The 27,282-nt window shown below is 36.9% G+C and overlaps 1 protein-coding gene across 3 annotated transcripts in view; it reads right to left on the bottom strand.

Annotated features, from left to right (window-relative positions):
* Positions 1 to 27,282, bottom strand: part of CRPPA (CDP-L-ribitol pyrophosphorylase A) — a gene marked incomplete at both ends in the record, with an annotated part of 299,741 nt that overhangs the window by 181,586 nt on the left and 90,873 nt on the right. For 2 of the 3 annotated variants that reach the window (XM_079711014.1, XM_079711016.1), the window contains 2 exons: positions 9,052 to 9,097; positions 16,563 to 16,667. In XM_079711014.1, the coding sequence (XP_079567140.1) occupies positions 9,052 to 9,097; positions 16,563 to 16,667 (151 nt within the window). The remainder of the gene's footprint in view (positions 1 to 9,051; positions 9,098 to 16,562; positions 16,668 to 27,282) is intronic. The other variant, XM_079711015.1, reaches the window with a different exon arrangement.

Here is a 27,282-nt window from a genome sequence, read left to right as displayed (position 1 = left end):
GATCACAATATACTAGAGAAGACAACACTCTCAATACCAAAACCAATTAAGCATTAACTGAAGCTCATAAGGATATAAAGTAGAGACAACAACTCAGAAGGTCAGCTGCCCTCTTGTGCAGGACCCTTCAATGCTACAGCTACATACTATTAACTCCAAGTGGAAGAAGGAGAAAAGACATGGAGGTCCTTCCAACAGAGGATGCTCCTCTGCCTCCGCTTCTCTCTCTGCTCTCCCAGGAGTTGACAGTAGCAGAGAAGAACATTAACACAATTCCAACCATCTACCCCGGAGGTACATCAAAGGACTCCTAGCATAGATATCCGGAATGCCCAAGTTTTCAATGTGTCACAGCTTCATCTGCCAAACTCTTTTGAAATTTTCTCAAGTTTCAATCTAGTTGTAAGTACAATGGAATTCTTTAAGAGCTTTCAATCCCCCGGTTTAACGTGCTTCGCAACCTACAACTTAGCCACCTTTGGTTAGGATATACAGTTTAACAAAATATATTCATACATAATGTGTTTTCCTAAGTGTTTAATTCCAGTGTTATTCTAACTAAAGTCCTATATAGGAGGCATAATGTATAATCTCAAAGTTAACAAATGAGGTCAAAATCTAATTTATAATATACTCATCTTTTAAAAATTCCTCTAATTGTCCTTGAATATTAGAACTCTTGGTATACATAAAGTATCCGGTCTTACTTGAAGGGTTAGAAAACAGATGCAATTTGGAATCTTCATTTAACTTCACAAAACAGTAATATGTAAAATCTCTAACAAGCACAGCTTCCTCTTTACTGTGTGATAAACCCACTGACACATTAACAAGGAGCAAGGAATACCTAGACATATGCTTCCATCAATTAATCATGAGTAGGGACACAGGAGTGCTCAGGATGGTATTTGTATTTTACAAAAAATTTTCAAACACAGTGGTGAAGAGAGAAGTAAACCTAAATACTAGATTAGTTCTAGAAGCAAGTAGGCAAAAAATCCAAAAGCCAGTTTTCCATTTTCTTAGAAACATCTAACACGATGAATTCCATCAGGCCTCATCCACTATATTGACCTCTTGAGCCAAAATTTTTGTGTTCATGTTAAGTAAGAAACAACTATATCAAATCCAGAAATAGTAATTTCCGAAAGATGTCAAGTCCTAATCCATTCAAAGTGGGGGCAGTCATCTTCTATTCTCCTGTTCAGTTCATTGAATCAAAAGCCAATCTTAGAGTCTATTTTCTGTCTCACATGAACAATTTTAAAGGACTCAAACAGAATCACCACTGTTGAGCACTGAAATCCCCATCTCAGTTTCATCTGTAGTAAGATGCCTAAAGTTTCTCTGAACACCTATCTAAAGGAAGCTCTTAGAACAGTAAGGGCAGCAGGCCATCAAGCAAAGAGAAGCAGTCAACAAGCCATGACTACAGGACAAGTAGACAACAGGGATAGTAACTAGAGATTTGAGAAAGAAATACAGACCCACATTAAAAGGTCAAAGTGGTCTTCTGTAAGTTGGCTTTCTTCTCAACTGTACATGTTTTACCTGGAGGACATCGGGAAGGCAGTTTTTTTTTTTAAGATGTTTTATATCAGATCTTAACCACATTTTTAAATGAGTCACTGAATACCAAGTGAAGTTTCTTACCTTGCAACTGAAAATAAGAAGCAGACATGTGACATCTTGTCTCTGCATGTCTTTTTACGTGTAAGGATATTACTGTTTTCCAAGAAAATGATGCAAAACTTTTTTTTCTTTTCAAAGTATATATTCTTTCTTAGTTAAGAGAAGTAAGTTTGAAGGAAACACAATTTTCTAAGGCTAGTGACTCATCAGGATATTTATAAAATGTATTGTATTATTACTTAAAGCATAATAGTGTCATGTTTGCATTTTTGTTGTTTTTTCCTACCTACATCAGAGTTAAGCCTAACTGGCTGGCTTTTGTCTGTTATTAAGTCTTATTTAGCTAGTTACTTAATACCTCACTGTGACCTTAGAAGTTTTTGAACATGACAGATTTACTTGCTTATGCTTGAATTAGCATCTCACTAATGACAAATTAAGGAAATTATAAAGTTAAACAAAAAAGTGAACTCCACTTTCTCTAATCTTGACCCGAATATTTAACTTTCTAATTTACATTTTTTTTCCAGTAAGAGTCCAAGGAAAACAAATGGCTATTAAATCATATTGCAGCCTTCCTGCTCTCAGTAATTAAAGCTTGACACAAATGTCGATAGAGTCACATAAGATACAATGGCAGTGCTATTCAAGAGAGTGAAGAACAAAAAGTGTAGTATTTACAAACAAGTTATGGTATTCATGTGAAAATTTGGAAAATGAAGTATCATCATCAATGGCCAGACACACCAAAAATTACAGTCTCCATGTAAATCTTAGCTTTGCATTATCTAAAAAGCATGGTTAATAATAAAATGGCATCATCACTGGCTATTTAGCAAGGAAAACCTGATGAGTTTTTCTCATCAGAGAAGAAAAACCTATAGAGTTCTACAGATATAGAAAACTGATTTAGAGTTTCTCATCTTTTCAATTTGAGATTTGAAAAGGCTATGCACCTTAAAATGCCATGGTTTTAAGTGAAGATATTAAAGGATCACTAAAAAACAAAGGCATTAGTTTCTCCATATGCATAAAATACACACTATAACACCATAAATCTTCCTAAATCTCAGGACCACTGAATCAGTTTTATCCACATGTGATTTGATTTTATTCCTTTCAGTCAGAGACAACTGAGAAGTATATTCAGCTACTTTCAATGTATAAGCAGAAAAGAATTCAATTGCTTGCCTACTGATTTAATTCCTTTAAAAAATTGTATAAAAAGCAGGCATATGGGGATTTATAGCTTGACTGTGCATAAATCTTGACACTGAAAGAAATCACCTGTATCAATGATGTTGAAAATAAAAATCTATTTTCAGAATAAAGTCTAAAGTTCTGAACCAATAGGCACTACTGTATTTCCGAGAAATCAATTTCCTTTAAAATAAAGTTCTTAGCAAATGGAAAAAATTACATAATGACTGGGGAAAGACATGAATTTTTATATGAACATTAATATTAACTATTTTAAGTAATCTTAATTAAAGCCAGTTAAAAATGAAATGATTATCAATGTTACCTATTTTTTCCATTTTTATATAAACTACCATGAGGCTTTTTTACAGTACTAGCTTACTTGGGTTTGTACAATCATAACCAGGAGAGAACAAAATACAATTATTTTTAAAACACTCCAGCCAGAAAATTAAAAATATTAAAATATGTGATCAAAGATGATGGTAGAAAATAAATGCAATGTTTTATTTAGAAATCCCTTAGGGGCTTTCCATCTTAGAAAATTTTAGCATACAGTATTGATCCTTTTGCTATGATATGGTCAGCATAGTAAATCAAGTGTGGGTTTGGAACTGTTTGCATGGTACATGTAAATTTAGATAAAGTATGTTACTGTTGTAACAATTTTAATAGTTTGCGTAGGTCTGAGCACACAGAGCAGGCTTGGGTGGGCTCAACCAGCTTATGTGACAAAAGTACAGTATCTCTTTGTTAAGTGGCTCTTCACAAACCTGTCAGTCAACCCAGAGTGTTGCTGCACCAATTAACCACACTACTCCCTAGAAAAGTTTATGTTTTAAATTTCACACACCGAAGCCTAAAAGAGTTAAACATTAAAGAACAATGACCGAATCCAATTCTCTACCTCAGAAAAAGGAGTATTAAAAATGCTTTGTTTTACATAAGAGTAAATTTGTGATTCACTGTACATTTTTCAAAGTTGTGTGTGTGAAAGACTGTAAAAGAAATCTGAGAGTACTACTTATATATATGTTTCCTATTATTGAACAGTTCACCATAAATGGAAATCCATGTAAATATACTGACAGTAAAATAAATTAAGCTTAAAAATAAAACTTATCTAACAACATAAAATAAAAGTCAGATTTTGAGACATGCTATAAACCATAATTTGAGGATTTTAGCGTCAAAAGCTTGCCTGAAGTTAGTTACATCAAAATTCCCCTACTAAAGAGATGGACTCGAACATAAATTAAGAAGGACCAAAATATACATGCTGTTCCAATGACAAGTCAATCTGGGAATACGAAAGCCTCTTACAAGTTTTGACATTTATCCTAGAAATATTTTATAGTTTGAAAAACACTTAGTAAACAAGAAAAAAGTTACATCAGAATATAATACGCTGACCAGCAATAATTGGTATTGAAGTAAAAAAAAGCAGCACAGGAAAGACAACTTACAGAATACTAAGCACTCATATCACAAAGAAAAAAAGTTCCATTCTAGAAGAGGAAAAACTGTTATGGCTCAGTGATGAATGTTAAACTACCAGAATTTAAAAATGAAAGAAACAGTACCCAAACCATCATTTTGAAACTATTATTCTGATTTCGAATTTTAATTTTTATTCTTTCTCTAGTCTTGTCTAGAAATCTGCTGTTTCAATATTATCTGCTTTTCCCACACTCCCACACTCTCTAGAATACTACTGTGTGCTTAGCACAGCACTAGGAGATAACATCTTCAGCATCAATTGTGTGATCGTTCTTCCCAGCTGAAGACACGGTTTTAACCCAACAGAACCTGAACTGGGCAGGCTGGATTTTATAAGCCATTTGCTGTACCCACCAAAGAGAGAGATTGAATCCAGTATCCACTTTAGTGGCCAATGTGAGTAGGGACATGACTCAGAAGTGCAAAGTGGCCATGTCCCAGAATAGAGTCAGGCTTAAGGTGAAGGAAGAAGGAGATTAAATTGTGGATCCTGTTCTTGCTATGTGACCTAGAGGAAAGTACCTAATCTCACTAAGTTTCAGTTTTCCCACTTGCAAAATTCAGAGCAGTAACATCTATGTTAACAGCATTATACAGAACAAATGAAATAACATATAAAGTACCTGGAATGAGTGCCATGTGCTGCAAGTCCTGGTTTTAAACCGTGATGAAAGTGCATACATTCAAATATTATATCATCTCTATTTTAAAAAAGAAAAAAGATAGATATATACACTGGAGCTCAATATGCATGTGCTGGAAGCAGGTAGAGAGGTAAGGTGGGAGGGAAAGACCATCTATTCCCATAATTTATGTTCCTTAGATTCTAAAGAAAAAAGACCAATAAATTTGGTTCAACTCAATGTCAGAGGATAGAAAAAAGAATAGACGTTCTTTCCACCTTCACTGAATCAAATCTAAAAGAGGGTCACACCAAGTTACAGTCAATGCTGAAATCCAAAAAGTTCTTAAACGTTTTTAAAATTGTTTTCATGTATAAATTTGATGGCAAATGCATAGCACAGGGAGATCAGCTCGGTGCTTTGTGACCATCTAGAGGGATGGGATAGGGAGGGTGGGAGGGAGGGAGACACAAGAGGGAAGAGATATGGGGATATATGTATATGTATAGCTGATTCACTTTGTTATAAAGCAGAAACTAACACACCAAAGTCTGGTTTTCATCCAAAGAAGGTGATGTTGTGTATATGGTGGGATTGGAAAGGAGTCCTCTATTAGGAGCTTCTTCCAGAAAACCAAACAATTAATTCCAACAAGTACTGCTCCCAGTTAGACCAACTGAAAGCAGCACTCAATGAAAAGTGTCCAGAATTAGTCAATAGAAAACGCGTAGTCTTCCATCAGGATAATGCAAGATCACATGTTTCTTTGATGACCAGGCAAAAACTGTTACAGCTTGGCTGGGATTCATCCACTGTATTCACCAGACATTGTACCTTTTGATTTCCATTTATTTTGGTCTTTACAAAATTCTCTTGATGGAAAAAATTTCAATTCCCTGGAAGACTGTAAAAGGCACCTGGAACAGTTCTTTGCTCAAAACAATAAAAAGTTTTGGGAAGATGGAATTATGAAGTTGCCTGAAAAATGGCAGAAGGTAGTGGAACAAAAGGGCAAATACGTTGTTCAATAAAGTTCTTGGCGAAAATGAAAAACAAAAAGCAATTATACTCCAATAAAGATGTTAAAAAGAAAATCTGATGGCAAAATGAGTCCTAAACTTGAACTGTCTAGGGGCTTTATAGTCATTCTAAATATTGAGCATAAATATTCATGTACTGTAAGTTTCATTATGTGGTAAGGTCCCAAATCCCACTGGTAATGTGATATAATGTATGACATACAGCAGTAGCTTCTGAAAATACATAGTAATCAAAATTCCTAAACATATGTAGCCCAAGAATTTCAGAGAAGGGAATCTGAACAATCTCTGCTTAAGGAAAAAAGGGAAAACAGCTGTATAAAGAGGTAAACTGACTAAGGTAGAAAAATTTATAGTTAAGAATTAATTTTCTATCCTTCTTAAATTAGTATTTGCTTAGGACCCTTGAATATCCTATAATACAGAAACAACCACACTACCTACATCACTGAGTTCTTGGAGAAGCAAGAGATAATCTATATAAAATGCTTTAAACAATGCCTGGCACAAAGTAAGTACCCAGTAAATGCTGTGTCATACAAGTGCCTAGAAAAATACTTTGAACATTTACATGGAAAACGCAAACAGGTGAATAGATAGCTCAGATAAGTAGCCTGCTATATACCATACTCTATTTTAGAATTTTATTTTTAAAAATCTAAGAGTTTTCCTTTTCCTATGCCCGGAATTGTTTCTACTATGAGGCCTCAGAGACAGTATTAGTTCAAGTCATGGAGGCAGGTAGCAATCCCAGTTGAGCCAACAAACATTTGAAACTGACAGCATGGAAAGACTTGAAGCTCTAAATACAATAAAAGATATTATTTAGGAAAAAAAATCAACTATTAAAGATTGGAGAGTAGCCTAGAAGAATGCTTCTGGAAATTAATGTACAAACTAATGAGCCAGAGTTTTTGTTAAAACGCAGATTCTGACTTAATGTGTCAGGGCCAGACATTCTGCGTTCAAGTTCTCTGGTAATCACAACACTACTGGTCTAGAAACCCAAACAGAGGAGGAAGGCACCACAGCAGTGGTCCTCAAAGGGTATGAGCAACATCAGAATCTCTTGGGAAGTTATTAGAAATGCAAATCTGAAAGAACATAAGGAGATTCTTCTCTAAATCAGCTGTTTACATCCAGACCGATTACTTTCCCTAAGAATAAAAGTAGAATACATTTTAAATACTTGACAAGTAGCATACTAGAACATGTTACCTAAACAAAACAATTTCTCTCTGCAAACAATTTCCAAAACTAAAGCCCCCTGCAATTATACTTAAAAATGTAGGCTTTTACATGATAAGAAGCCTGCTCTTGATAATACATAGGCAAAGTATTGAGATATGTAGCATCCTCACTTGAACTACTTACCAACCTTTCACAAAATGGCTCACTTCCATTTTACCTAGGTCATAGAGATATAGTTTATAAAGAAACCAGACTGAGTTTTTTAAATTTCCTTGTGCTGAGAATATAGCCAACTACAACATGGTTTAGGTAACTTCTCCAGAGTAATGTTTATACATAGCCTGGCTCATATGTAAATATATGTCAACATTTTGATTTATAGCTATAGATCTGTTTACATACACATACACAAATTAAAGTACATTAATGGTTTGAAACACAATATTCTTGAAGGACAAAAAACATGAGGATAAACTACAAATACAGAATGTTATGAACAGAGAAAAGATGTTCAGTTTTCTGAATGTGAAGCCAATTGATTGTTAAATAGGCTTTCCATAAAATAAAATAAAATGAAATAAGATATAAAATAAAATAAAACTGTTGCCCTCACAATTCCCATTATTTCTTTCAACTTCAATCAACATCTGAATTTACAAGGTCACTTCTCAGTCGCTATCTGAGTACATCGTTCTGTCCTTAACGTATTTTTGAAGGAGTAAATTACAAATAAATTGTAAAGCACCACACTTGCTTAGGCATTGGGGGTGGACCCCTCTGATTTTGGCTAGGACCATGTATACGTACAACAGTGGTGATGTCAGGAGACATTTGATGATCACAGCAGGGGAGGGGAGGGACGGAAGAGTGCTTCTGGTATCTAGTGAGTAGAGGCCAGGCAACTTTTAGGATGCACAAAGCAGTCCCCAGAACAAAGAATTACCTGGCGTAAGATGCCAATAGTGCCAAGGTTAAGAAACTGTGATTTGAACTGTGGAGGTTGCAAAAGTACAGAATGAATGTCCCTTGTACATCATTACATTTCTAGCACAGTGTCAAGCACAGTAATAAATATTTGTTGATTATGAAATAAACTACTTCTCTGTGGCTGAGATCTTAGAGTCAGAGATGAAAAGAATGAGAAAGGGGTTATTACATATATAATATCTAAAATTACAAAACAAAATTGCAGTCATTGTCAGAACTAAAAGGAATTAAAAATCATTCAGGGCTTCCCTGGTGGCACAGTGGTTGAGAGTCCGCCTGCCGATGCATGGGACACGGGTTTGTGCCCCGGTCTGGGAAGATTCCACATGCCATGGAGCGGCTGGGCCCGTGAGCCATGGCCGCTGGGCCTGTGCGTCCGGAGCCTGTGCTCCGCAACGGGAGAGGCCACAACAGTGAGAGGCCTGCGTACCGCAAAAAAAAAAAAAAAAATCGTTCAGCCCTATTTCTCTATTTCAGAAAATTTTTTTTTCTCATGCAAAAGATGCTGTCTAATGTACTGATATGGCAGTGTTGGGAGGGGGCAGACAGTCCTCTGAATAAAGAAAAACAAAATATAATATATTTATAAATTAAAATATCAGTTTTTACTGCTAATAGTGTCAATGTCACCTACGTTTCTCAAATTAATTATTTCCTTTATAAAAGCTAAAACCAATGTTACATAAATCATAATAAGTGATACTTCAAAGCAGGAAACAAAATAAATGTAATTATTTTTCAAAAAAACAACTCACAGAACTCCGTGGCCTACAGCATTTATACTTCTGAGAATTCTGGGCTTTAAAATGTCATGAGAAATTCTCAACTGGCTTACATTTTTGAAACATAGGAACTGACAGTCATAAGGCCAAACATACCCTTAATAATCGATTCAGCTGCATACAGATCTCGTTTGTAGGTCACCTAGAGGACAGATAAACTTCATTAGAGTTAACAGAGTAGGAAGGAATGTGAAAGCAATAAAATTATGCCCCCAAGGAAATTCTTGATTTTGGAGAAACTATAAACACATAATACTGACAATTTTTAAATTATAACAACATCAGTTTATTCAGAAAAAATATATATTGTTTCTACAAATGGTTGAAGATTTGTTTTTAAATCTTTAAGCAAATTGAGATGTTATGTGGCAGTGGTTACCAAAGTCTTATTAATATAAGTATTATATCAAAGAAAATGTGGTAGCATTTAAATAAAAGTATTAGAATTATTGTTTAATAGTAGGTTTTATGTTGGAAGGAAAGAAGGAAAAGTATATATTAAAAAAATTACCAAACTGCATTTTCAGTTGAAATGAGATAATTCTGAAAGACCAATTCACATTGAGGGTCTTCATTCTGAATTGAGTTTATCTGTATACATCCAGATAAGGTTCACCTTTTTAAGATTTTTATTAATACATAACTGATAGAAAGAGCCTGGAGGGTACCACCATGTATATAAGAATAATCATGATCTTTGCTTAAGAACATACAGCCTCCTTGCAATAACCTATTCCTTGTAATATACCCTGCGTGGTCCTACAGCAGATTGTTCCCAGACTACATCCAGTGAGCTCAGGTAAAGAACATGTCAAGTGCATGGCACTGCAGAATCACTTTTCCTACATCACAGAACTGAAGAACATAGTAAATAATCAAATATATTAATAAGTACTATAAGGTCTTAGGAGCTTATCATTCACGTGTTCAGATGATTATGATGCAAAAGGTCTAAAAACCCACTTTGAGAAATACTCACTAATTAATACCCTTCCATGTCTATAATTTGGACTATTTTCCTCCAGATAATATCCTAACTAAACTTGTACAAAAACTTTGTTCAGGTAAGTGGCTCAGGGCACTTCTACCCAAAATAGGTTTCCCTGCTATGCCTGTATCCTGGCAGGTAACCCTGGTCCAAAACTATACCTTACAATCCAGAACTAATGTAGCAGATAACTTGTAAGACAGATGGAAATTTCCTCAAGCACTCAACCAATCTATTAAAATCAAATATGACATTGTTAAATTATGTCTAAAACAAGCAAATGTGAACCAAAACTAGCACTATAGTTACTGACCCAAAATGCAGTTCTCTTATCTGGGGAAAAAAGTAGAAAACAGACACTTAAAGCTTCAGACTATGCATTTTACCAAATTAAAGAATGTATTGATCTCATTCACTCATTCAATAAATATTTATCAAATAACTACCATGTTGTATGTCCTGTTCTAAGGGCTGGAATAGAGCAATGAAAACTGAGCAAAACTCAACCTGTAGAAACAACATTTTAGAGGATAAATTTCTCTTATAAGAATTGAATAAAACGCATTTGTTTCGGGCTACCCTGGTAGCGCAGTGGTTGGGAATCTGCCTGCCAATGGGAATCCGCCTGCCAATGCAGGGGACACGGTTTCGAGCCCTGGTCCAGGAAGTTCCCACATGCCGCGGGGCAACTAAGTCAGCGAGCCACAACTACTGAAGCCCCTGCTCCGAAAAAAAGAGAAGCCACTGCAATGAGAAGCCCAAACACTGCAAGGAAGAGTAGCCCCCACTCTCGGCAAGTGGACAAAGCCCACGCACAGCAACAAAGACAGCCATAAATAAATAAATATTTATTTATTTTACCAAATAAAGACAAGACAAGGCTGCAGAGCTCAAGACAGACAGGAAGCAGAGACCCTCAAGGCCTAGAGCAGAGCCACATGGGGGCTTCGGGGGCGACAGAAGAGGCTGGAAAGTCGGGACTCCCACAACACAAACCAACACACGCACCTGTGGTAGAGGCCTCCTGTCATGTCAGTTACATCCACTCATTCTTTTAAATGCCTCTGAACACCTTCTAACCCCTGGCCTTCAGCCAGGCAATGGGGACACAGCTACCTCTCACGGTACTAAATATTAATATTAAATATTTAAATATTAAAAGAACACATTTGTTTCCATGAAAACCCGAAGTTAACTAGATATCTGAAATCATCACTCAATATTTGCAATTTAAATGAGAAAAGCCTTTTTTTCCCCTACAACTGTCTGCTATGTAAGGTAAACTCAAATCAGAAATTAACAGGAAGATGCCTAATTACCATGGCTGATTTTTTATTCCTTCCTGCTTTCTTTTAGAGATAAAACCACATTCCAAATTTAAATAGAATAATTGTGAAAGTACTTTATTCTTTTTTCCAAATAAATCTATCTTAACAATGGGTTTTTTAAATGAAAAAACTTGGTCTCAAATACTAAAATGATTTTTCTAGCATATTTGCAAGACAACATTTTTGCTTTGGAATCAGTCTTATGAATAAAATACATGAATTATTACCTAAAGGTCCTTTCTACACTAATATTAAATAAGTAATTGTATAAACAAGAAAGACATCAAAATTTGAACTGTGCCCTCTGCAGTGAAAGCGCAGAGTCCTAACCACTGGACGGCCAGGGAATTCCCCTAAAATTCATCTTTTTGCCTACATTTTCTTGTTGGCTGTGGATACGTACTATACACAGATTAAAGTTTTTGATGTTTATTTAATATTTTCTACATAAAGCCTTATTGAAAACCTCAACTATACTTCTCAACAAACACTGATTTAAGGAAAATAAACTACAAAATATTTCTGACAAACTTATAAAGTACTGTGTTGAAAAACAGCCTTCTGTTTTTCTAAATAAAACAGTTGCCATATTTCAAAGGGAAGAGTACTGAAAATGTTTTAATTCTGAATTGATGACTCTTTTTCTATCAAGCTTTTACAGTAATATGGATTGTCCTTTCCTTATTTTTAATTTTAAGAAAAGTTTAATAATCAGTTTTGAGATTGATTTTCTTCTGTAAGCATGATCTGCAGGTTTTCTTTGACCTTGCATAATACCTCAGTATGGAAAACAGTTACTTAAAAAAAAAAAAAAATCAGCCCTAGTGATAGAAGAGCCTCAATCGTCTGATTCACTGGTTTTCACACTGTGCTTCTTAGAGCTCAGGGGCCACCGGAAGACCAGTGTGGAAGCTCTGTGTAGCTGATGCTCAGAGCCCCACATCTGCTACTCAACTAGTTTAGCTCAGTTTTTGCCTGTTTTGTTTCACTGTGCTTCTGTGGAATATTTCATCTAAGTATTTAGCTTTAAAAATATTTATATTCAGTGGAAGAGAAACCTGAAACTGAGAGCCACAGAGATAGTTGCCTTTAACTCCTAGGCCAGAGCACTCTCAGCTACCTCAAGGTGAGTTCCACAGGACACTACTGTACCTGCTTTGTCTTGCTCTGTGTTGACAATATGGTAAATTAAAGAGACTTCTCAGAGCCAAGTCCAGTTGGCCACCATCATACATAAATCAGACTACACTTAATGTTCTTCCATCTTTCACCTCATAAGAAAATGGGTATGTACTCTAATAATTCAAATAAATTCAGAAAATCTTAAATTTCGAAGACAGATACAAATTTAGATTTGGATGGGGATATTATATTGATTTCTAGTTCATCAATTATGTCTATCTAGAAAATGTTCTTTCCTCTAGACTGGATAACTAGAGGAAAACCTCTAAAAAGACACAATTTCACCACATTGTATTTTTGAGGTTAAAAAGCAAAAAGTGAGACTATTTTCTTTTGTTTTTAACAAAGATGCTAGAACACTTGAATCTAAAACAAGTAATCCCCATCAAAAGAAATCCTCAAAAGTCAGTCATTCCAATAATGTTGTGATGACACATCAACGCCTTCTAAAGAAGCATTTTCAGACAATGCAATACAGTTAAATTCCTTCAATAACTTATCATGAATCTTTTATGCCTTGAAGACAGTTTTAACACTTAGAAACAAGAAGGCTGTTCAGTTAGGTCTGTGTAGTATAGTAAGTGACCAACTCTTTATATTGGGACAAAAATATGGTACAACTATAAATTAAAGGAATGGAGACTAAATGTAGTCTCCTCTTATGCAGACTAGATGAAATTTCACTAAAATAAGAGTATGTTCAGTAAGGGCTGGCTAGGCACAACCACTCAGGCAGAGCTTAAGAGCCAACCCCTATTCTCAGGAGTCGGTCCTGTATTCTTCTGTGGTTGGTCGCTCTTAGGGAGGGGAAAGGAGGGAGGAGAAGGGGCCTTTGCTCATTCACAAGGATGTCCTCTACCCTGCATGGTGATCTGAAAAAGCGGATGTTTCCTCTAAACCCAGAGGAGCTACTGCAGAAAGGCTGGCCTCAACTGTGAATGCTGACTTTTTGCATTTACTTCTATTTTTTTTAAAAAGTATGTAAAATATAAAATAATGGTCCTCCTGGGATTTCTGGCAGCAGTCCTACACGTGGTCATGAGAAATTTCTAGTCATTCTTCCCAGCACCAGGGGTGAACTCCCTCACTTTCTGAGGGGTAGGGGAAGGTGTCCTGGCTCTGTATTTCAGAATCCTCCTTTGCCTTATTGTTTTGTGGTAGTGAAAATTCTCTTGAAATGTGCACTCTCTTCACTGTGCCCTCTTCACTGTGTCAGATTTCTGAATCATGCTCCAGGTATTTGGCCTGCCACCCAAGTTCAATGCCAGTTTTAGCATAATTGTACTAAATCTTCTTTCAACTCTGAGTTGTAAAAAGTTGTAGCACTGTTGGAATTAGTATTGAATTAGAACATTTATTTCAATGTGTAGATTCCATTGCTTTGGTTTAAACAGCAATGGTAATACTCTTTATCCATGCAAAATAAAACCAGAAAATTAAGTCAAAAGCTTATACTAAAGACAACTCATACAGTATCATCAAAAAGCTAAATAGAGCTAAATGAACAGCCAGTAGATATCAAAAATATTTTTTAAAGGTAGAGGATGAGACAGGAGGCAGAAGAGGGAAATATGGAACCTGAAACAACTACAGCATTTGCACTCAAAATAACTTCCCCTCAATCACAGAAGAAATTTGACACCTTAAAAAGACCTCAAAACTGCAATTTGAAAGACTTTTTGCCCAATTCACTGCATTACATGCCCTTTTAGAATCCAAGATCCTGGTAAGGCACATCATTATTCAAACATTCTAAGAGCAGGGCTTCCCCACTCCGTCCCAGTTCGGAAAGTGCTATGAAAATGATCCCTCTGGGCCTAACAGGATATCACCTTTTGGCATGTGTATTAGTTTCCTAGGGCTGACATAACAACGTACCACAAACTGGATGGCTTAAAAGAGGAACATCCTCTCACAGTACTGGAGGCTAGAAGTGTGAAATCCAGGTATCAGCAGGTCCACTGCCCACTCCAAAGGCTTTAGAGGAGAATCCTTCCCCAACTCTTCCTAGTTTCCTGGTCGTTACCAGCGATCCCTCACTTTCCTTTGCTTGTCGATGTATCACTCCAATTTCTATCTCTATTGTCATTGGCATTCTCCACCTATCTGTATGTGAATCTTTTCTCCTATTCTTACAGATCCGATTTAAGGCCTCTTCTTTATCTTCTTAACTTGATTATATCTGCAAACACTCTTTTCAAATAACGTCACATTCACAAGTGTCAGGGGCTAGGACTTGAACATATCCTCTGTGGCGGGATGCAATTCAACCCACAGCAGCATTATGAAATGACCCAGGAGGAGAATGAATAGAAGCACTTGGAAAGGCCAACCACAGTTCAGTGCCCTGACATCTGTCGCACATAAAAGGGAAGCAGAGCACCAAGATGTAAGAACTAAAACTGTGATACTGTATTGCTGGTGGAAGCAGTGCAATTTGAGATTTCACTCAAAAATACTGAAATAGGGGCTTCCCTGGTGGCGCAGTGGTTGAGAGTCCGCCTGCCGATGCAGGGGACACGGGTTCATGCCCCGGTCTGGGAAGATCCCACATGCCGAGGAGCGGCTAGGCGCGTGAGCCATGGCCACTGGGCCTGCGCGTCCGGAGCCTGTGCTCCGCAAAGGGAGAGGCCACAACAGTGAGAGGCCCACGTACCGTGAAAAAAAAAAAAACTGAAATACATTTGTGAAGACAGAGTGTAAAATTCAAAGAAGAGCAGCGTGCTGCTTTCCTTTCACCTGCAGACCTGAGGGTACTTTACAAGTTTAAAGAAGGCTCAGAATACCCACAAGAAGTAGATACTCACACAGCCTAAAACATCAGCAATGGGGCCAGAGAATGCTGACATGTTAGTAGCAATAAAATGTCTTGAGTTTTTTTTATCTTTTTTTTCAACATAGCCTGCAAATTAAGTCTAGCAGGTCTATGGTGACATGGGTCAGGATCTTTAACAAAATACCTAACTGCTTACTACCAAAATCCTCCCAATTGATATGTGTATCACCATCTGAGCCATATATAGAAAAGGATAAACAAAATGAATAAAATATTTGCCTTCTGGGTTGATGATATTCAGATACTCTTAACAGAGCAATAAGATTGCATTAATTTACTCCACCAGGCAATAACTCAGGCATGTCAATATTTTGTAATCTTAGAACAATTTAAGTATGTATGAGAAAATCTTAGCATGCAGCAAGGCCCACCACATGACTTACAAAATACCTAATCAACACATAGGGCTTTTTGCTTTGTTTTTATGTCAATGAGGAAATATGCTTTTAGATTCATATAATCTCAGAATTAGGATGAATGTTTACTAACCAGATTTAGATGGATGCTTTATAAAGATTTCATCCAACATTTCAAAAGCAGCGATACATTCAAAACTATGATATGACCCTACAATTCTATTTCAGAATACACTGTTCAATTCAACATATTTCTACCCAATCAAATACAGGAGAGTCACGCTGTAAAGCACTCCCGCTGCAACAGGAAGCTGAACTATGATAGTGCAACAACCACTTCATTCTTCCTAAAGAAAGAAGTTGGCCATAAAGGCAGTCAATCCTTACCACAGGAAAGAGCACAATTCCTCTTAGGAGAAGGTGAGTGGTTCTAGCCACCAACCCCACTGGGTCAAAACTGGCAGATACATGTTTCAACCCAGTTAAGTTGGAGCTACCACCCCAAGGCCTGTGAGGAAATGTTATTTTGCGAAGCAGAGTTGCATCTTCAATCCAGTTGAAGGTAAGACTACAGAGTAAAAGGTTATATGTAAAGAGCACACACAAAAATTGTGAATAAAACAATCTTATTGGCTAAAATAGAATTTGTTTGAATAAATTATCCCAGTGTGAATTTTCTTGCAACCGAGCAATAGAAATGATACCATATTTGATGGTTCAGAAAACCTAGTGAGACTCAACGCCTTTTATGTATGCATATACACACACACCTTTATTCCTGGAAATACTGTTTCAATATGAAACCAAATATTTTTATACTTCTCTATCTTCTAAAGCACCTGGAAATTGTCTGTACTTGTAGACAATATGTCTTTAGAAATGACACACAAACACAGAGCAAAGTACAACTCCCTTACCTTCCAGAGGTCAGGAGATCCTTCTATAAGTTTGGCTTTGATGTGACAGTATTTTAGAGCCAAATGCAAACACTCAGTTCCAAAATCCAAGTCATAGTCACTACACTGTGTAGGAAGAAAAAAGAATTAACAAGTTGAAATATAATTTTAAATAAACTAATCTTTTAATTTCATAATCAACTGTACATAGAAAAGAGCCTAGAAATTTTGCAAACTCTTTAATTAACTACTGATTAATCAGGTAGGTTAATCTTCCCCATGCCCTAAAAGCCAAATGAAACAAATAGAAAACAGGAATGTTGCAATCATAAGAGTTTTTAACTTCCTGAATAGTTTCAGGTGTCAGATAAATATAATACTTTATTTCCTTTGCTCAAAAACTACATTTCCAAACACATTTGTGAAATGCCTCAAGGCATGACTGAGGATTACCGTATCAGACTTGATTTAACAAATATAAGTATCCATAAAACTCCAAACACCTTATATCTCATATTTATACCGCTTTCTTATTAATTGGTATTTTAAATATCAATATAAACTTTTTAGAGGATGTATTTTGATTCTGAACATGGAAATATTTCAGTCTTTCATTATGAGAAAAAAAGTAAATGCCCATTAGATTTTAGTAAAATATAAGTAACATTTTTTAGCATTTTAAGCAGAACCATCAAAATGACCAACACAATATAATTCAGCTGAATAACAGTCACTAAGTACCTATCAAGTCCAAGGTTTGTATTAAGGACCAGAATATAAAGTCAAATGAAACATGTTTTGTGTCCTCAAGGAACTCCAGTCTAGAAGGGGAGGTTGATCTATAACAAATATTTTATAACAGAATGTGATATGGAGCAATAGAGGAATATTTATAAGTAGACCAGGAGATAAAATACTTAATTCTATATGAGGGTATCAGGGAAGGCCCATCAGAGGAAATGGTCTCTGATCTCATTCCAAAGACTGAATAAAACTCAAGTATAGAGATACCTTCAGGCAAAAAGTACCAAACAAAGATACAGACGTTGCAGACATCTGCTGGATTTGCATTTTACAAAGAGCATATCCATATAAGACAGACTGCAGGAAGGCAACAAATACGAATATGACATTTAGCACCCTCTGCCAATCTTTATTGTACTGGAGATTACAAAATGCCAAATTTTAATGATTTATGAAGTTAATGTACAAGAAAATATAACCATCAAGTATACCCAGAGTCCCAAATTAATCAGAACAGTCTCAGCTTAAACTTTCTAAACTGATATACTACATAACATGACATTTATTAAACATTTTCATCTTTAATATAGTATTATCAGCAGTAGTTACATTCAAATAAATTAAGTTTTGGTAAACCTCTGCATTCTACTTTCAACGTATGCACAGGCTCATCTAGTAGTATGCAAGTGAGACCAACCTGCAGTAAAAAAAAGAGTTCTCTCCTAACACATGGTTAAATCCCAGAGATGACTAGCAATAACCCTTTTCCTGCCTCTTTCCAGATGCAAGATATTGAACACATTCATGGACAGCCTTAAAAGTGCTCACAAAGTGCATACTAAGAGGAACCCACAGGAACAGCTACTTCCTTTGTATCTCAGGGATGAGAATTACTTGATGCTGTGCTCCTGCCACTCACGTGATGTACCAGCCAAGATGGCAACAGCTTACAAATTGCATGAAGTCTTCAGGATTCCAATCGACAGAACCAACAGGAAACAAGGAAAATGATGGATCAGGTACTTATGAAATATATACTAGAAACAGATACTGAGCCATCTTGGCAGAAATAGTCTGAAGCTCTTATTCACTGTACAGATTAATATTACAACTATTTACAGGGTTTTTGGTAATTTTTTTGCATTAAACCTTGCTTCTACAGTTAGCTCAAAAAAAAAAGCATGCTTAGTGACAAATTCTGAATGCATTTCTTAAGAACATGGATGACGATTTCTACTTCTGCCTAGGATATGGAAAGCTGACAAACATGATGCTCATTTCAGAACAAAAGAAAACAGCAGACAAACTACAAAAGCAGAACTTTTTCTCAAAACATCAGAGCTGAGGTAACAGGATTACCAAGTAGCCCTAAATCTAAGAAAAGGCATGCCACCCCAAAAGGGGAGAGAGTGCCATACAGGCAGGTAAGAAGAAATCACCTAAAAATTCCAACAAACTGTTAAGTACTTAGTGGAGGAAACTAGGAGAATGTAGAACCTCTGGGAATCACAACCACAACAGGAGTTTATACCCACCTGCAGGGTCTTCTTCAGAAACCTGTTACTGGGTGCTCATGAAGAGGTGTAATAGTATTTCAAAGTGACCATGATTTTAAACTCAAGGTAATCACTAAACAAATGCTTTAGAGTAAGAAGTCAATCGTGATAAGAGGGAATCATAAAATGAGAAATTAATACAAAGGCAAGCAGAAAAAAAGAAAAGGAAAAAAAATAAAGCACCCAGCAAGATGGTAGATTTTAATCAAGTAAGTTAATTAATGTGTAACTATACAAAGTATCAACATTATCCAGCATGGGGGCCATAGTGCTATCACTGATCAAATGAAAAACACACAAATACATAGGTGCGGAGAACCCTCTGCCTCCCTAAACTTGGAGCCCAAATTAGTGTCAACAATGTTCTCCTCAGGCAGAAGCCCTTAGCACACTATTGTCAGAGGTCCCCACATACACTGCTGACCCCAGTCACCTTACACTGAACCTCACAAATTAACAGCCCCACTTATAAAATCCACAAATCCAACCAGTCTCCAACATACACACATGTGCAAAAAACCCAGATTTAACTGAAATCCAAGGTAAAACTAAAATGAATAAGGTGAAAAAGGCAAAAAATAAAGTATTTTGTATGAAGTAGAAACTATACAGTTAATAAAGACTTAATAACCCCAGAATGATAGTGCCTATACTCATAAAATAAGGATAATATTTAGAAGGGTGGAAAACAGAAAAAGATAAAAGATGACTCAACCACAAAGTCCAATATGTTAAAAAAAAAAAAAAATCAGGGACTTCCTTGGTGGCACATTGGTTAAGAAACCGTCTGCCAAGGAAACTAACACAAGCATCTTAGATAGCCTCATCCACCAGAGGGCAGACAGCAGAAGCAAGAAGAACTACAATCCTGCAGCATGTGGAACAAAAACCACATTCACAGAAAGATAGACAAGATGAAAAGGCACAGGGCTATGTACCAGATGAAGGAACAAGATAAAATCCCAGAAAAACAACTAAATGAAGTGGAGATAGGCAACCTTCCAGAAAAAGAATTCAGAATAATGATAGTGAAGATGATCCAGGACCTGGGAAAAAGAATGGAGGCAAAGATAAAGAAGATGCAAGAAAAGTTTAACAAAGACCTAGAATTAAAGAACAGACAAACAGAGATGAACAATACAATAACTGAAATGAAAATGACACTAGAAGGAATCAATAGCAGAATAACTGATGCAGAAGAACGGATAAGTGACCTGGAAGACAGAATGGTGGAACTCGTTGCTGTGGAACAGAATAAAGAAAAAAGAATGAAAAGAAATGAAGACAGCCTAAGAGAGCTCTGGGACAACATTAAATGCAACAACATTCGTATTATAGGGGTCTCAGAAGGTGAAGACAGAGAGAAAGGACCAGGGAAAATATATGAAGAGATTATAGTCGAAAACTTCCCTAACATGGGAAATGGAATAGTCACCCAAGTCCAGGAAGCGCAGCGAGTCCCATACAGGATAAACCAAAGGAGAAACACACCAAGACACATAGTAATCAAATTGGAAAAAATTAAAGACAAAGAAAAATTACTGAAAGCAGCAAGGGAAAAATGAAAAATAACATACAAGGGAACTCCCATAAGGTTAACAGCTGATTTCTCAGCAGAAACTCTACAAGCCAGAAGTGAGTGGCATAACATATTTAAAGTGATGAAAGGAAAGAACCTACAACTAAGATTAGTCTACCCAGTAAGGATCTCATTCAGATTCGACAGAGAAATCAAAAGCTTTACAGACAAACAAAAGCTACGAGAATTCAGCAACACCAAACCAGCTCTACAACAAATGCTAAAGGAACTTCTCTAAGTGGGAAACACAAGAAAAGAAAAGGACCTACAAAAACAAACCCAAAACAATTAAGAAAATGGTCATAGGAACATACATATCGATAATTACCTTAAAAGCGAATGGATTAAATGCTCCAACGAAAAAACACAGGCTTGCTGAATGGATACAAAAACAAGATGCATCTATATGCTGTCTACAAGAGACCCACTTCAGACCTAGGGACACATACAGACTGAAAGTGAGGGGATGGAAAAAGATATTCCATGCCAATGGAAATCAAAAGAAAGCTGGAGTAGCAATTTCCGTATCAGATAAAATAGACTTTAAAATAAAGAATGTTGAGCTTCCCTGGTGGCGCAGTGGTTGAGAGTCCGCCTGCCGATGCAGGGGACACGGGTTCATGCCCCGGTCCGGGAAGATCCCACATGCCGTGGATTGGCTAGGCCCGTGAGCCATGGCCACTGAGCCTGCAAGTCCAGAGCCTGTGCTCCACAACGGGAGAGGCCACAACACTGAGAGACCCGTGTACCACAAAAAAAATAATAAATAAAAATAATAGTAAAGAATGTTACAAGAGACAAGGAAGGACACTACATAATGATCAAGGGATCAATCCAAGAAGAAGATCTAACAATTATAAATATATATGCACCCAACATAGGAGCACCTCAATACATAAGGCAACTGCTAACAGCTATAAAAGAGGAATAGAAAGTAACACAATAATAGTGGGGGACTTTAACACCTCACTTACACCAATGGACAGATCATCCAAAATGAAAATAAATAGGGAAACAGAAGCTTTAAATGACACAATAGACCAGATAGATTTAATTGATGTTTATAGGACATTTCATCCAAAAGCAGCAGATAACACTTTCTTCTCAAGTGCGCATGGAACATTCTCCAGGATAGATCACATCTTGGGTCACAAATGAAGTCTCAGTAAATTTAAGAAAATTGAAATCATATCAAGCATCTTTCCTGACCACAACGCTATGAAATTAGAAATGAATTACGGGGAAGAAAACGTAGAAAAACACAAACACATGGAGGCTGAACAATATGTTACTAAATAACCAAGAGATCACTGAAGAAATCAATGAGAAAATCAAAAAATACCTAGGAACAAATGACAATGAAAACACGATGACCCAAAACCTATGGAGCAAAAGCAGTTCTAAGAGGGAAGTTTATAGCTATACAAGCCTACCTCAAGAAACAAGAAAAATCTCAAATAAACAATCTAACCTTACATCTAAAGGAACTAGAGAAAGAAGAACAAAGAAAACACAAAGTTAGCATAAGGAAAGAAATCATAAAGATCAGAGCATAAATAAATGAAATAGAAACAAAGAAAATAGCAAAGATCAATAAAACTAAAAGCTGATTCTTTGAGAAGATAAACAAAATTGATAAACCATTAGCCAGACTCATCAAGAAAAAGAGGGAGAGGACTCAAATCAATAAAATTAGAAATGAAAAATGAGAAGTTACAACAAACACTGCAGAAATAAAAAGCATCCTAAGAGACTACTACAAGCAACTCTATACCAATAAAATGGACAACTTGGAAGAAATGGACAAATTCGTAGAAAGATATAACCTTCCAAGACTGAACCAGGAAGAAACAGAAAATATGAACAGACCAATCACAAGTAATGAAATTGAAACTGCGATTTAAAATCTTCCAACAGGGCTTCCCTGGTGGCGCAGTGGTTGAGAGTCCACCTGCCAATGCAGGGGACACGGGTTCGTACCCCAGTCCAGGAAGATCCCACGTGCCGCGGAGCGGCTGGGCCCGTGAGCCATGGCCGCTGAGCCTGTGCGTTCGGAGCCTGTTTTCCGCAACGGGAGAGGCCACAACAGCGAGAGGCCCGCGTACCGCAAAAAAAAAAAAAAAAAAAAACTTCCAACAAACAAAAGTCCAGGACCAGATGGCTTCACAGTTGAATTCTATCACACATTTAGAAAAGAGCTAACACACATCCTTCTCAAACTCTTCCAAAAAATTGCAGAGGAAGCAACACTCCCAAACTCATTCTATGAGGCCACCATCACCCTGATACCAAAACCAGACAAAGATACTACAAAAAAAGAAAATTACAGACCAATACCATTGATGAATATAGATGCAAAAATCCTCAACAAAATACTAGCAAACAGAAGTCAACGACACATTAAAAGGATCATACACCATGATCAAGTGGGATTTATCCCAGGGATGCAAGAATTCTTCAATATACGGAAATCAAACAATGTGATACACCATATTAACAAATTGAAGAATAAACACCATATGATCATCTCAATCTTTTTTTTTTTTGCAGAAAAAGCTTTTGACAATATGCAACACCCATTTATGACAAAAAAAAAAAAAAAAACTCTCCAGAAAATGGGCATAGAGGGAAACTACCTCAACATAATAAAGGCCATATATGACAAACCCACAGCAAACATCATTCTCAATCGTGAAAAACTGAAAGCATTTCCTCTAAGATCAGGAACAGGACAAGGATGTCCACTCTCACCACTATTATTAAACATAGTTTTGCAAGTCCTAGCCATGGCAATCAGAGAAGAAAAAGAAATAAAAGGAATACAAACTGGAAAAGAAGTAAAACTGTCACTGCAGATGACATGATGCTATACACAGAGAATCCTAAAGATGCCACCAGAAAACTACTAGAGGTAGTCAATGAATTTGGTAAAGTTGCAGGGCACAAAATTAATGCACAGAAGTCTCTTGCATTCCTATACACTAATGATGAAAAATCTGAAGGAGAAATTAAGGAAACACTCCCATGTACCACTGCAACAAAAGGAACAAAATACCTAGGAATAAACCTACCTAGGGAGACAAAAGACCTGTATGCAGAAAATTATAAGACACTGATGAAAGAAATTAAAGATGATACCAACAGATGGAGAGATATACCATGTTCTTGGATTGGAAGAACCAATATTGTGAAAATGACTATACTACACAAAGCAATCTACAGATTCAATGCAATCCCTATCAAACTACCAATGGCATTTTTTACAGAACTAGAACAAAACAATCTTAAAATTTGTATGGAGACACAAAAGACCCCAAATAGCCAATGCAGTCTTGAGGGATAAAAACGGAGCTGGAGGAATAAGACTCCCTGACTTCAGACTATACTACAAAGCTACAGTAATCAAGACAATATGGTACTGTCACAAAAATGGAAACACAGATCAATGGAACAAGATAGAAAGCCCAGAGGTAAACCCACGCACCTATAGTCAACTAATCTATGACAAAGGAGGCAAGGATATACAATGGAGAAAAGACAGTCTCTGCAAAAAGTGGTGCTGGGAAAACTGGACAGCTACATGTAAAACTTGAAATTAGAACACTCCGTAACACCATACACAAAAATAAACTCAAAATGGATTAGAGACGTAAATGTAAGACTGGACACTATAAAACTCTTAGAGGAAAACATAGGAGGAACACTCTTTGACATAAATCATAGCAAGATCTTTTTTGATCCACCTCCTAGAGTAATGGAAATAAAAACAAAAATAAACAAATGGGACCTAATGAAACCTAAAAGCTTTTGCAAAGCAAAGGAAACCATAAACACCACCAAAAGACAACCCTCAGAATGGGAGAAAATATTTGCAAATGAATCAATGGACAAAGGATTAATCTCCAAAATATATAAACAGCTCATGCAGTTCAATATTAAAGAAACAAACAACCCAACCCAAAAATCACAGAAGACCTAAATAGACATTTCTCCAAAGAAGACATACAGATGGCCAAAAAGCACATGAAAAGCTGCTCAACATCACTAATTATTAGAGAAATGCAAATCAAAACTACAATGAGGTACCACCTCACACCACTTAGAATGGGCATCATCAGAAAATCTACAAAGAACAAATGCTGGAAAGGGTGTGGAGAAAAGGGAACCCTGTTGCACTGTTGGTGAGAATGTAAATTGATACAGCCACTATGGAGAACAGTATGGAGGTTCCTTAAAAAACTCAACGTAGAATTACCATATGACCCAGCAATCCCACTACTGGGCATATACCCAGGGAAAACCATAATTCAAAAAGACGCATGCACCCCAATGTTCATTGAAGCACTATTTACAATAGCCAGGTCATGGAAGCAACCTAAATGCCCATCGACCGATGAATGGATAAAGAAGTTGTGGTACATATATACAATGGAATATTACTCAGCCATGAAAAGGAACAAAATTTGGTCATTTGTAGATACGTGGATGGATCTAGAGACTGTCATACAGAGTGAAGTAAGTCAGAAAGAGAAAAATAAATATCATATATTAACGCATGTATGTGGAACCTAAAAAAATGGTACAGATGAACCAGTTTGCAGGGCAGAAGTTGAGACACAGATGTAGAGAACAAACGTATGGACACCAAGGGGGGAAAGCCGCAGTGGGGTGGGCATGGTGGTGTGATGAATTGGGCGACTGGATTGACATGTATACACTGATGTGTATAAAATTGATGACTAATAAGAACCTGCTGTATAAAAAAATAAAATTTAATTTAAAAATTTAAAAAACAAAACAAAAGAATCCACCTTCCAAAGCAGGAGACACGGGTTCAAGCGCTGGTCTGGGAAGATCCCACATGCTGTGGAGTAGTTGCACCACAACTACTCAGGCTGTGCTCTAGAGCCTGTGAGCCAAAAAAAAAAAAAAAAGAAAGAAAAAGAAGAAACAGCCTGCCAATGCAGGGGACATGGGTTTGATCCCTGGTCTGGGAAGACCCCACATGCCACGGAGCAACTAAGCCTGTGCGCCATAACTACTGAGCCTGTGCGCCATAACTACTGAGCCTGTGCGCCACAACTACCGAGCCCACATGCCACAACTACTGAAGCCCGTGTGCCTAGAGCCCATGCTCCGCAACAAGAGAAGCCACAGCAATGAGAAGCCCACACACTGCATCGACGAGTAGCCCCTACTCACCACAACCAGAGTGCCCGCACATGGCAACAAAGACCCAACGCAGCCAAAAATAAATAAATTAATTAATTAACTACTTTAAAAAAAATCAGAAGAGCAGAAAAGGCTAGGAGAAGCAAACAACCAAATAATTTTTTTAATTGCAGTAATAAAGAACATGAGTTCCCAAATTTAAAAAATCTTATGGAATATGGAAGCTAATAGACGAAAATATACCAAATCCAATTAACAACAACAAAAAGTCTCTTATAAAGAAGTAGGGGGCTTCCCTGGTGGCGCAGTGGTTGAGAGTCCACCTGCCAATGCAGGGGACACGGGTTCGCGCCCCAGTCCGGGAAGATCCCACATGCCGCGGAGCGGCTAGGCCCATGAGCCATGGCCTCTGAGACTGCGCGTCCGGAGCCTGTGCTCCGCAACGGGAGTGGCCACAACAGTGAGAGGCCCATGTACCGCAAAAAAAAAAAAAAAAAAAGAAGTAGGAATCCAAATTGGACAAGACTACTTATCAGCCAATCAGAAAAACAATGGAACAGTTTCTTCCTAATTCTGAAGGCAGTGGTTGTCAATATAAAACCGTACTCCCGGAAAAGCTATATAACATGTTTGAAGGCAGAATATGGACTTTTAGTAACATTGGAAGTCTCAATAGAATTTTAATTCCTATGTACTCTTTCATTCTAAGTTTCTTAGCAGACTTTGTTTTTTAGAATTTTCGGTTCAAAGCAAAACTGTGCAGAAAGTACAGCTATTTCCCATTTACCCCCATCCCCACATATGCACAGTCTCCCTAACAAAATCCTACACCAGAGCAGTACATTGGTTAAAATCAATGAACCTACACAAACACACCAATACTACCTGAAGTCAACAGTTTACATTAGGGTTCACTCTTAGTTTTTTACATTTTACATGTTGTCACAAACGTATAATGGTATGTATCCACCACAATGGTAACATATAGAATATCTTCACTGCACTAAAATTCTTTGTCCTCCTCCTGTTCATCCTCCTCCCTTCTTGCAATCCCGGGCAACCAATGAACTTTTTCCTGTCTCCGTCGCTTTGCCTTCTCCGGAAGTCATATACCTGGAATCATACAGTACGCGGCCTGCTCATATTGGCCTCTTTCACTTGGTAATATATATTTAAAGTGCCTCCATCTCTTTCATGTCTTGGATTATTTTTTAGCACTAGATAATATTTCATTATCTGGATGTACCACAGTGTATGTGTGTACACACCTACTGAAAAACATCTTGGCTGCTTCCAAGTTTTGGCAACTATGAGAAAAGCTGGTATAAATATTCAAGGGTAGGGTTTTGTATGGGTGTAAGTTTTCAGCTCATTTTAGTAAAGACAAAGAAGTACAACTGCTGGATCATATGCTGAGAATATGTTTAGTTTTGTAAGAAACTGTCAACATGTCTTCCCTAGTGGATGTACCATTCTGCATTATTACCATCAATGAATGAGAGTTCCTGTTACCCCACATCATCACCAACACTAGATATTGTCAGTGTTCTGGATTTGGGCCATTCTAATAGATGTGTAGTGGTATCTCGTTTTAATTTGCATTTTCATAATGACATATGATGTGGAACATCTTTTCATATGCTTATTCCCAATCTGTATCTTTTTTGATGAGGTGTCTTTTACCCTTTTA

Source organism: Hyperoodon ampullatus (genome assembly GCF_949752795.1).
Source record: "Hyperoodon ampullatus genome assembly, chromosome: 9".
Classification (NCBI taxonomy): Eukaryota; Metazoa; Chordata; class Mammalia; order Artiodactyla; family Ziphiidae; genus Hyperoodon; species Hyperoodon ampullatus.
Note: the sequence above shows the minus strand (reverse complement) of the source record. Positions and strands in the feature narration are given on the sequence as shown.